Source organism: Cebus imitator, unplaced genomic scaffold, assembly GCF_001604975.1.
Source record: "Cebus imitator isolate Cc_AM_T3 unplaced genomic scaffold, Cebus_imitator-1.0 Scaffold80, whole genome shotgun sequence".
Lineage (NCBI taxonomy): Eukaryota > Metazoa > Chordata > Mammalia > Primates > Cebidae > Cebus > Cebus imitator.
The window spans coordinates 4,621,306-4,634,691 of NW_016107395.1; the positions used below are offsets into that span (position 1 = coordinate 4,621,306).

Sequence of the window (13,386 nt, forward strand, 5' to 3'; positions counted from 1 at the left end):
GGATATTGGCCTCCTTCTACTTTACCATTTATAGTACATACAGGAAAAACCAGCCTCATCAGTGGTCAGGTGAATTGTAGTCCTGAAACTTCATGAGATCTCTTGTGATAGTGGGGCTCCAGGTCTGTTTTTACTTCTATCATACAGGAGAGCTTAAGAAGCTCATTTCCAAGGATGCATATAGCTCAAACATTGTAGTACTTCATGATTCTATACATTCTCCCTCTATCAGTATTGCCCAAATAATAGTTGTTGTGACAATTCTCATTTGTATAATTTAATTCACATTATTACTCCTTGTGAGGCTCCTTTTGATTTTGCCTTGAGCTGCTTTAGTTATATTTTACTACTATTTATTTCAAGGTTTATTTTCTTCCTCTACCTAGATGCTCAACACTTATTAAACTTGCTTTATTACAGACTTTGTAGATGGTGGATGCACATTTGAGCAACATAAAGTGCCAGCAAATCACTGTGATGACATAAACTCCCTCCCATCAAGGTGCAAGAGTTCCCAAGTTTCAGAACCTTAGCTATACAAGCAATCCTACAGATTATTTAGTGAAATTCTTGTTTTTCAGGTGAGAGTACTTACTGGTGTCCAAGAGTTAGTAGCCAATTTATTTTTGCATTTTTTGTTTCTTTTTAAAATGATATCTTTATTTTAAAGTGCAAATTCCTGGAATAATTCAGAAGTTAATTATCTCACAATAAGTTTTTAGCAATAGCACATCTTTTTCATTCTTGGAAGAAGAACTGAAAGAGTGTAAAAAGATGGAATAAAATATAAAATGGTAGCTGGAGCGTTCAAAGAAGAACCAATTTTATCATATCGAAGCTAAAATATAAATTGTAGATTTTGACATATATATGTTGAGCAGAAACACAAAGCTGAAGAAGGAAGTGTGCTAAATAAATAAATGAAGTATTAATAATTCATTCTTAGAAAGTCAGACATGTTAAGAGCATTGAATCTATTTAGCCTTTCATGTCATTCCCACAGTCAAATTTTTAACCTGTACTAGCACTTGAAGACAAAAAACAGGCCAAAAAAAATCACAAAGTGTTACAATTGACATATGCAGTGAATTGCTTCCCTTAAAAATAACATTTCTTTTTACTTATTTTTTTTAGTTCTATCACTACTATAAAATTTAGTCTTCAACTGGCAACTAAATGTAATCTGGTAACAATTTAAACTTTTTTATAAAGGAAAATTTAAAAGTAATTGTTTTCCCCTAACCATCCATTTTCCTCTAAGTCACTTTAAATTTAATATCTATTTTAGCAATAAACAGCACATGAAGTAAACAGCTCAAGGAATGTGTTGTTAGGCCAGGCATCTGATTAATTGGATGCAGCTGATCTGAAACTGCTGGAAGCTTCAATTTTCAAACCTCACAGTTCTTTGATTATTTCAGTCTTGTACTTTTATCACCTGTCTACAGATTTTTAACAACACTGTTCATCTCAGTAACATTAAAGTACTCTGACATGAGGTGGGTGTTTTCTTCCCTACATTAAAAAAATATATAAATCATGAAATAATAGAAGTTTAAATCTCAGCTCCCGCTGTGAACAAAGCTTTAAGAACTGAGTTCAGATGATCTCTGGTAAAGCCTAGCAGCCCAAAAGATTTTGTGGTCTTGTAATTGCAGTAGGAGATTTTAAAGTATAAGTTCTAAAAAAAGAAAAAAAAAAGATCTTGCATCACCTCCTTAAGTTCTTGCTGTCTAGCTTATGGGCCTGAATTTAAAGTACGGTAAAGAAAGGTCAAATTCCTAGGGGCAGGATGATTGCTGCTTGCCAGAAGAGTTGAGCTACGCTTAGAAAGACATCTAAAGAACAATTACACAGCTGCCATCTCTCTCAGTGCCTCGTATAGGCATTAGGCTCTTTAATGAGATCTGTACCTCAAACAAAAAGGAAAGCACTTGCATGTGACACCTTTCAGAAAACTGTCCTTACCAAAATAAGCGATATAAAAGACAAGGTTTTCTGCGTGTAATCAAATGTGTGTGTGTGTGTGTGTGCACGCACCCGTTTATAGTTTATCATGATCAAGTTTACAAATGACAAGATGACTATTGCACTCAATTGCAGATTCTAATTTTTCAAGAGGTATGATTATAATGTTTATGTTATAGCATGACATGCATGACATCCAGCATGTCATGCATGATGTCCTACTTGCACCTAAACTTCTCACGCATTAGGCTTCAGGAGAAATTGTATTGTCATGTGGTATATGTGAAGAAGTAGGCTCATGATACAATCCTCTCTTTTCATGGAGAAGCTTCCTGGGGCTGAGGTGCTAGTTGAGGATACTGGCTTCCTGACATTTTACCATTTACAGGACAGACAGGAAAATCCAGCCTCAGCAGTGGTCAGATTAATTGGCACCAAGAGGACTAGATATAGGGTATCAGCTGTTCACAGAAGTCATCTAGAAATATTAGCTGCCAAACACCTGGAGATCATGGGCTAGGAGGAGTGTCAGTGGGTGGGAGCCTGCTTCTTCTGTGAAACTGGAATTGCATGCACAGTTCCTTCTTCTGGGAAGGTGTGAGAGGTCAGTCCCATCTAATTTATTGCCTGAATAGCCCAGGGTGACTTAGAAAATTCTTCTCATTGCTCTTAGAATGTTTAATGGGGGCCAAGAGTTAGGACAAATTTTTTTTACAATTCATCTCTTTTAATCTTTATAACTACGCTGTAAAGTAGACACTATTCTAGTCTCCATTTTCCAGTCATGAAAGCACATGTAGTAAGACTAATTCTACCATGAGTACACAGGACATAAGCAGGAAAGCCAGTTTTTGTTTTCAGGCTTTCTAAACACTGTAGGTATATAGACATAGCTGATGAAGAGAAGCTCATTTGCAAAACATTGGCCACATTTATTTATTTTTACAATGTCAATGTATTATTGATAGCATTAAAAATCTTACAGAAGACAACAGACACATTGTACTGATGAGATATTAAGAAACATTGCTAGCTATGCCACCAAAATTTATCTAAAATAAGGAAATTATAATACCTAACACATACTAGTTTTCTCTTCCTTGTTTCTACTTAGCAAGTACCAGGAGGCAGGCTGGGTTAAACAGCATGACCAAGAGTAAATTTTGGATGGTCCAGGATAAAATTATGACATAGGTGTTTTGTCACCGGTTTTAGGTTCCTTGTGTTGAGTTCATATTCTCTCACTTTTCCTGTCTAACCAAGATCCCACATTACCTTGACTTGTCATCTCCAGAAATGTCTTAACACTTTGAGAGGTCCCTTAAAATGCCCTTAAAATTTACCTCCTGTAGGACTAACTAGCCCCACTCTTTTCAATATTAACATACATATGAATCATCTGGGGATCTTGTCCAAAAGCAGACTTCTGTAGGTACAGGGTAAGGCCCTCTGCACTTCTTACAAACTTTGGAGTGATACTGACACCACAGTTCCATGCACCACACTTGCCACAGTGAGGCACCCGGCGACATTTAGAACTGTACATTTGAAATAGAATTGTACTAGGTTAGATTGGTAATAGATGTTAGGAGTTAGGCAAACAATATTTAATTTTAAATGCTTGGAAACTAAGACCTTGAACAAATATGAGAAAGAAATAAGAATATATTTGAAAAACTCTTTTTGGCTCTCTCAAATTTCTTTGAGTTGTGTCCTTTCTTCCTTCAAAAGTAAATCTTTCCTTTCTCAGGAGTTTTTGTCACGAATTTAACAGGAAATAAAAACCTTTTAAGAAAGTCTCTTTGCCTCTACACATCTGAATAGTATCTGTAGAAAATGATGGTCAGTTTGGTAAAATTACAACCTGTTTTTTGCAAAACTCCATTTTTTTTTTTTTTAAAAAGTCTTAATAACTACGTTACTTGAATTCAATTATATAATCTATTGGAAACATAAAATGGTATTTCTCTTTTGAAGAATTATTATATTTACTAATTTATTCAGACTTGTTCAATTGAATAAATAAATATTATTCTCTGCTTACATGAAATTAAAAAAAAAAAAATAGAAGGGCCAGGCACAGTGGCTCAGGCCTGTATTCCCAGCACTTTGGGAGGCTGAGATGGGCCAATCACTTGAGGTCAGGGGTTTGAGATCAGCTTGGCCAGCATGGTGAAACCCGTCTCTACTAAAAAAATACAAAAACTTAGTCAGGTTTGGTGGAGGACACCTGTAATCCCAGCTATTTGGGAGGCTGAGGCAGGAGAATTGCTTAAACCTAGGAGGCAGAGGTTGCAGTGAGCCAAGATCCTGCCATTGCCCTTGTACCTGGGTGACAGAGCCAGACTTCATCTAAAAAAAAAAAAAAAAAAAAGATGTTTCCTTTTGATGTTACATTAGAAATAAAATAGCTCCATAGAATGTTCACCTTTGTCGATCTATGGAGTGTGTGTGATACCTCTAATAGGAATTAAGGAACTTACTTCACTTTTTGATTTTTTTTTTTTGAGAAAGGGCCTTGCTCGCCCCCACCCACAGCTGGAGTGCAGCGGCATGAATAGGGCTCACTGCATCCCTGACCTCCTGGGTTCAAGTGATCCTCCCGCCTCAACTTTCTGAGTAGCTAGGACTACAGGAGTACACCATCACACCTGGTCAATTAAACAAAATTTTTTTTTGTAGAGATCAGATCTCACTATGCTGCCCAGGTTGGTCTCCAACTCCTGGCCTCAGGTGTTCCTCCCACCTTGGCCTCCCAAAGTGCTGGTATTACACATATGAGCCACCACACCTGGTCTGAGAACTTGCTTTATTTTAGTCAAAATTATTTCATCACTTCTTTCCCTTCTCACAGGTTCTAGCTCTTATCTTCTCATCCCTCTTCCCTGCCGCAATATATTCTTTATCTTATGCAAAGCAAGACAACTCTCAGTTTCCTATTCCCATTACTCTATTTAGCAAACCTAGGACCTTCCTTAGGACCCAGCATCCTTTATTATAAATAGCCCCCAATTTTTGCTCTGCCATAAATTATTCCTTGTTACATGAGCAAAACAGACATTTCAATGTGAATCCTCCCCATTGATAAACTCAAATTAAGAATATAAAGTATAACACTGCAAAACCTTTGCCCTGATGTTAAAAGCCTTTCAGAAGGTTTTTGAAATTTATATTTCCCACTCCATCTCAGTTCCTGTGATACGCTCCAGCTGCATTGAACTGCCAGTGTTCCCAATCACCTGTGTTCTGTTAAACCTCCACATTTTAGAAAAGCAGGTTTAATTTTTCACTAAATAATTCTTTTACCAGCATTGAATATATTACTCATTCTCTCCACATCAAGGACCTTAGAGACAAATTCAGAGCATTACATATAGGTTCTTTTAATATCATCTTTAAACAATTTTCAAGGTTGACAGCAGGGAATGTCAGCAAGACATCTCTCATAAAAAAACCTTAAAATCTCCATTTGTCCATGTCAGAGCCTGAATCGAAAGCAGGGTCAGGATTAGGGTAAAGCAAGGAAGCCAGATTGTGCAAGTGCAGGGTTGTTAAAAAGGAAAAAAATTGAAATTGCTTAAGAAAGTCATTGTTTTTGAGTGACGATAGCAGGTATACTCACCTAAGTACAACAGCAAGTCTTTCAAAGAAAATCTCTATCCTATTTTCCTTGAAAACAACCATATTGAATACAGTTACAGAACTGAGCTATAATTTGGCTCATGCAGCAATCACAGTTCCTTAAATTTTTGGTCATTCTTTTCAGGACTTAAAATAGCTCAGTATTCAATTCCACAAGGACCATGTTTCTTTCCCATAGTAGAGTATGAGTAATTTTTAAGGTAGGTGAACATATAATAAAAGTTTGCTAGTTGTAGTGCATATGAACAAAATAACCACATGGATTTTATGGAACATGTTCTAAAAAGATAAAGGTATAATGGAGAGATACCTCATTCAAACAGCTTAACATTATAAATGATGCAAGTGAGGGCCATAGAAGCCAAGTGACATGGTAAAATTAACAAATATAAAAACCTAAGCTGAAAGAGGAGGTATGGAGATTTTAAAAATTGTCATGAAAGACAATAGAGATTGCTCATAATGTGAAGTACAAATAATTCAGATTTTGAAATTAATCATGTAAAATTTTAAACTTGTCATTTTGTTTAAATCATTCCATGTCCTATAGGAATAATGGTAATAACTTGACTATATACTTCATAGTGTTCTGAAAATAGTATGTTAAGTTTATAAATTGCAAAATCACCATCTTTTTAAAGTGGAACAGCATTCATCAGGGAATCATTCACTTATGAAGAGGTCATCCAGACCTAGAGACAAGCTATTTTCTTTTGGTGAATAGAATATATTGCCATTGCTATTATTTATCTCCTTGTTTTCAGGAATGCTTCACTACTTATTCTCATTATGATAAACTCTATTTCAGGCTTTTGTGTCTGATTTAAAACCTACTTGTATGGGGAGGTTCTATCACTATCCAAATACCTTTGCAGGGCCCAAGGCTATAAATATGAATATATTTATACAAATCTATTTTGTTATAATAGGGCATTGGGCCTATTATAGGGCCTTGGGCCCTATGATAACAAAATAGGTATGTTATAGAACTATTATAACAAAATAGGTTTGTATAAATATCTTACAGGACAATTATTTACAATTATTATAGGAAAATTAATTCTCATCTGTATCTCTAATAAAATATCTGTGTTTTGAAGTTGGAGAACATCCCCATTCTAAAAAGGCACGGAGCCAAAAAGAAAAGAAGCTCATTTTTTACTATATGGAAAAGGTAAAACAAAGAAGTGGTTGAAAAATCCATCTTCTATTTAAAGTCCTCTCATTCCAGAGTTATAGAATATAATTGATTTTATGTGATTATCAAGTATAAGCTCTCTTGGAAATTTTAGGTTGTAAAAATAGAAAGAGGCAAAGCTGTACTCATTAATAAAATAAAACATTTGATTAGCATATATTGATAAAATAAAATATTCATGATTGTAGTTTATTTTTTGTTGAATTTATTAATAATCTTTATATATATTTATATATGTATGGCTTTGAGCAAAGACAAAAGAAATACTCTAACTCATCCCTGATCATACAGTTATTGTAAGAATCAGCTATTCTGTTATCTTCCCAGCAGCAGAAAGACCCATCAATAATACATTTCTTTCTGTACAGATTAAAACTCCATACGTATGGGCTTCACTATGTACAGAGAAAATAGGTCACTTTTCGACTAGCAATGGACCTTTATATTACAGGAATGTGAGTAATTTTTTTTCTTAATCTAACTATATATACATTCATACATATATGTATATAGTTTACCCTGTACCATTTCATTAGTTTAACATATAAACCTTAGTTTTTTTGGCCATTCTATTACAAAGTGAATAAAAATTGTATGGTTGCACTGAAAGACCATGCAATTCAATTTTGCTATGTTTTCCAATAGTGCTCAAAATAAAAAACCAAAAATTTATATATATATAAAAATATTTCACTACCAAATCCATTAATCCTATCAAATGTAAACCTTTAATAATTTAAAGGACCGATACATAATCTTAATAAATTGAAGTTAATTCTCATATTTTAATAAAATAAAGGAGTTTTGTACTGATATGTAAATGGTCTTGCAGCTTTCCCATAGGTTCTAGGTAGACTGAACAACCCCTTTCTTACAACAGTATTCCTGACAAGCCATCGTATGTCACCAGCATATTGATCGTTACATTACATTGACTAGCATTGTTGATTACTTCCACTCAAGTTGGAATTTGTTTGAAATTAAACATAACAACTCCTTTTGGTATTATAGGTATTATATCCGCAAAAGGCATAACAGGCAGCAAGGATCCACTTTAGAGTTTTTGCTTTTGTTTTTGTTTTCTGTCCTCAAGTCTATCTGCAGGCCCTGCCCCATATAAGGTGTGATCTCTGTACATTCTTAAATGTATTGCCAGTGTCAGAGATACTGGAGACCTCCACTTTAGGTCATGCTCTTAACTTGGGTTATTTACAGAAGCCGGTTATTAGGAATCTTCCAATTGTGTTCCAGTCATACTCCACATGTGTGGGATGCATTAGGCACAAATGATTACTAAGGGAGTTCTTTGAGAAGAAGCAGGTGCTCACAGACCATGGAAAGAGTTAAGAAAACAGACAAACAATGCTCACAGACATTCAACTTTATCCCTGCTTTTTGTCACCATGTCTGTAGTATTTTCAACATATTAAAAATGACAAATCTCCTATCTAAGGGCTACGTTAGTCACCACATGCCTTAAGGTTTACTAACCACTTAGTTACAATATACATAGAGCAAAATGTGGGTTCCCAAACAGACGTGATGCTGTATTGAATTTATTTTTTAAAATGAACACCATAGTAAATTACCAGCTACAGTGAAGACACAGACCACACTTAACTCCAAATCAAGCTGTGGTTTACAGATAATTATTTAAATAATAATAATAGCAATAATATTAAATAAAAGTGAAAACCTCACTTCTAGACTTAAGTCAGAGATCCAAGTCAGCCTTATAGGAATTTTAAGATAGGCAATTAATGAATTGTTATGATTTTCTAGAAACAAGAAATACTGTAAGCCTTTCCCTACAATGACTGATCTGAATCTATTTTTTTTTTCCCCCAGAAGCATGCAGGGACTATTTTCAGATGCTTAATTATGGCAAGAAGAAAGAAAAGTAATCATTTTTGGTGTAATACAAGCAATTTGTAGATTCGAGCATACAATTTTGCATAAAACATTGCAGGTTAAAATAATATTGTAGGTTTCAAGCCATTGCATTACAATTGAATAATTCTCACAATCAGGTTTTGTAAAATTTAAAACTCTAAGTTTTGAAGTGAAGCAATAAAACTAAATTCTTAAACAATGACTTTTACCTTCATACAACACAGAATAGCTATTTTTATTTGGGTTGAAAAAGTTATTTACAACTAACATTGATCGAGTCTTGGTAAAAGTCCGATAACACATGAAGACAAATATTAATTTTCCCTCAGCTTTCTGAAAGATCAATGAACATGTTTGAGGTTAGTGATATTCTTAACAGTGGCAATGCTAGTCTCCTACGGTGGCCGAGCAAGTAGTGCATTCTTTAACCTAATTCAAAATTGAAAGCACCGACATACAATTTAGATCTATAAAATGGGATTTGTTATTTAATTCTCCATCATTAATGATTAACAATTTAGATGCAGAGACACAGCTAATGAAAGAAAGTTTGGATTGGTGCTATTTGCTAGCTCGTTTGAGTCGCCTTTTTAAAATCAGTTTTGTTTCCATTGAATCCAAGAACTCTTCATAAAATAGAGAAATATACATATCAAAGGACTTAAGTAAAAGTCGGTTAGAAATAAATAATCTTACAACAACATTTTAAATCCTTTAATGATTTAAAGAAAGGAAGACATATAACACTGAATGCTAAACATGTCTTTTGACCCTCTCTTGGGAATTTAGATATATATTTTATAGTATATGTATATATATTTTTACATTTCACGTGTAGGCCAGAGCTGTCTAAAATATCTCTTCATAATAGGCTAGAGGGATCTATCAGGAGATAGAATAAAATAAGATCTGAGTATAGTCTCAGTTTATGAGAGTATTTCTTTCTGCTTTGACAATCAGCAGGGATCATAAATTTGAAGCAAATCGTGGCTTTTCTGCGTCTGGGTCTGTGTTTAAGACTGAGGAAGATTCTCTCGGAAGAGCAGCTGCTGGTGGAGGGGGTGCCGGAGGGACTCCTCGGTTCGGGGGGATGGCTCCCGACGACATCTGTCGGAAGAGGGTGACGCGCTGCGGGACAGTGCTCCTGCCCCCTGCCTGAAGGCCCGTGCCAGGGACCGCCGTCACGGGTTGAGGAATGGAGGCCAGGGACTCGCCCACAGTGGGATGAGGTCTGGAAATCAGAGTGGACACCTCATGGGGCAGCGAGGGCTGCGAGGCGGAGAGGGGCCTGACTTCCCGGGTCAGGTTGGTGTTGTGAAGCGCCTGCGTGCTCTTGTGCACTTCGTTTTTCGGCGTGGAGCTGCCAGGTGTCTGTGGCTGCGGGGACTGCTGCTGCGGCTGAGTCTGCGGCGCCTGGGACTGCTGTGCCTGCTGCTGCGGCTGCTGTTGCATGAGTGACAGCTGGGAGGCCGTAGGGGAGGCATAGTGGAAAGTTCGAGCGGCCAGAGGGCTCTGTACAGGAGGGCTGCAGACCGCGGTGGTGTAGGAGCAGGGCGAGAGGATGGCTGATGGCTGGGGCGTCTGTGTGCTGGGACTCGGGGAATGCAGGTTGCTGTGAGACAGGCTGGTCGCTGTGTACACCGGTGGAGACTGTGTCCTCATGCGGGAGGTCGGGGTCGTAGTGGAGGGTGCAGAATTCAGGGTTGTCATTTGAGGATAATTGATGGGAGCGATTGCCTGCACCATCTCCCTGTCGTGTTTCACAATCTGCTTCAGGATCTCGTTCTCCTGATTGTTGAAAACACCGGTGTTCAGATCCTTCTGGAACTTTTGCAGAAGAATGGAGTTTTTCTTTCCTGTCAGCAAAAGAAAGATAGGCACTTAGAAAGCCTCCCAACGACTGAGAACAAGGCCAAGGGAGGGTGGCTCCTGCAAGCAGAAGTACAGCCGTGCTTCACAGGAGAGGCTTAAAAGGCCAAACACTCACCCGTACACACCAGATACCAACATGGCTCCTGCCCTTCACCCTTCCTGTATTTTTCTGGGAACTCTTACTCTCTACTCAAGTTGAAAGCCCTGTAATATGGCAAGGAGCCATTTTACGGAAGAAATGGAGATATTTAACATGAGGACCACCTTTAAGAATGGAGGAAGAAAGGGCTTTTGGATTAGGATGGGCTTGGAATCAACATTTGATTTTAAAGTTATTTTTTCAAGAAACGACCAGGAAGATTAAAGAGAGAACATTTGAGCAGTATGTGATAGGCACTCTACAAAAGACCTTAGGTAGAGGATTTTATGTAACCCTCAACCGTGTGAGATAGGTGTGTTCATAATCTCATTTTACCTGAAAGGAGATCAGGACATGAGAAGAGTGAGAAGAATGCCCAAGAAAACAAAGAAAACATGCTTGGCAGGTAACAGGGCTGAGAAAGACCATACACACAAAAAGGTGACTGTACATCCTTGCTGTGGAAAATGAATCAACTGCATCTGTCTCTTCCGGGTGCTCGCTGGAAACTCAGCCTCCTGGGCCTGACTCCACTTGCTGAATCAGATGTTGGATTTTACTAAGATGCCCAGGTGATTCCCAAAGCAAATCTGAGGGGACTATATCAGGGCCTTTATTTTCCACCCAGTGTTCTACACCAGTCATTCTCAATCCTAGCTGCATATTTTTCTTATCTCTGGAGCTTTAAAAAGTACTAAGGTCCATTTGTTCCCTACCAATTAAATCTAAATCATCAGACTGGTGGTCCGGATTTCAGTAGTTTAAAAGCAAATTTCCCTAGGGAATTCTTAAGTGCAACCAAGAATGAGACCTGCTTTGTGATCTTCCCTCTTCTGAATGGTTGTTGTGAGGACCAAGAGCATAGTGCATTGCAGGCTTTCAGTTCCCTCTAAGACCTCAATAAAGTTTAGCTCTTCCTGCCATCATCTTCTGAGTGATTTGCAATACTAGACAGTCTGGCATAATAACAATTAGAATCAATAGTAGATTGGTGAAAGAAGGGGAAAGTAGTGACTTTTCTATGACATCATTGATACACTAATACCCAAGTGAATATAGTAACCAAAAAGTGAATCAATTTGCGATATTACTAAATAAAGTAATGCATTAAAAGTAACAAGGGTATATTTTTGAAAACAAATATATGTTGTAATTTCCTTAACAGCTGGGAATACAATCATTTTAAATGACTGCCAAAATAAATAGTTACCTCTCTCTACTTGCAGACTGTCCTAATTTCCCAAAGAACAAAACTTCCTAGATTAGTAATAAATATAAATGCGTATGTAGCATATTTGCTTAACTAACTGCAGCATACATCTGTATGCAATAGCCACAAAACTGAGCAGCGTAATGTTTCTTTCTGATTATGTGACTAGTCAAAATATCTTAATCTAAGTATCTTTAACCCTGGAACAAATAATGTAACTTTTAATATACTCTTACAATTATATAAAGATCAAAAATTCAATTTCTTAGTGTTTGCTTATTAGAATTTCATTGCTTGTATTGATTACAAACTATTTCATATAAACGTTGTTATAAAAATTAACTGCAATAAGTTAGATGAAAGTGACGCTGTATCAGATTAACAGAAACTCTCTGGTGAAATATCCTGATTTTACTGTTTTCTCTAAGGATGTCTAGCTGGTTTAGAAAAAAAGTAATTGCTTGGAAATTAGTCTCTGCTTCTAACATAAACACACAAACACTACAAAGAGAAAAGTTATTTTCAAATTAAGTAAGGATGCTTTCAGGAGTGTTTCCTTCTTTTGTGGGTATTATCTCCATGAATGAGATCCTGTTACATCTCTAAGATTTCAATGTGAATTTCTAATATGTTTGTTATGTCTAATGATAATGTCCAAATACTACCTTTGTTTCTTCTAATCTATTTTCAGATCTTTATGCAGCCTGCTGTCCTACTAATATAGAGAAAAAGGAAGATGAGAATGTGAAGTACAGAAAAAAAGCTGATATAAAAATTTATCAATCTAAAGTCCTTACCTTTAACAAGAATGAAGCAGTTGAGGTACCTCCTTGTTTATCACAAATGATCCCAGCCCCATCTTTTTGAGTTCATTTATTCCTTCCTCCCTTCCTACCTTTCTTCAACAAATATTCATTGTATACTAGGTACTGCGAATGTAATGGTGAATTAAACATGAGTTCTACCTTAACAAAGCTTGGCATCTTTAGAGCCAATAATAAGTGTTGGGGGAACTTCAGAGGCTATGGGAGAACATATCCAAGGAACTGGGCTTAGTAGGGAGTGGGAGGTCAGAGAAGGTTTGTAGAGGGAGGTGATGTCTAAACAGAGATAGGAAGGTTGAGCAGAGTCAAGCTGGCAGTAAAAAGTAGAGAAGGGGAGGGTGGGCAAAGCCAGTTTAGGTGTTAAGAATGAATGCATTCTACCTAATGATATAACATAATGTTCCAGGATATCTAGGAAAGTTAGCAGCAAGCCAATCCAAGCTAACTTTACTATGGTAATTATGCAAATCTTCAAACAAGCATAACTAATAAGGCCTAATTTTTGTAAATATATATTTTTATTTGGTAGCAGAAAAGACTTTAAAATATGTTATTATTTGCAAGGTAAAGCATCTAAGTAGGGCATTTCTAACAAGGCTTTTTTTTTTTCTGCTTGAGTCTATATTACAAACGTTTTACT

General features: G+C 36.6%; 1 protein-coding gene across 1 annotated transcript in view; it reads right to left on the reverse strand.

The window, feature by feature from the left end:
* Positions 1-6,990: 6,990 nt before the first annotated feature.
* HCN1 (hyperpolarization activated cyclic nucleotide gated potassium channel 1) overlaps positions 6,991-13,386 on the reverse strand; it is a 387,958-nt gene continuing 381,562 nt past the window's right edge. The window contains exon 8 of the mRNA XM_017533188.2: positions 6,991-10,557. Coding sequence (XP_017388677.1) covers positions 9,668-10,557 — 890 coding nt within the window. The 3' untranslated portion in view covers positions 6,991-9,667. The remainder of the gene's footprint in view (positions 10,558-13,386) is intronic.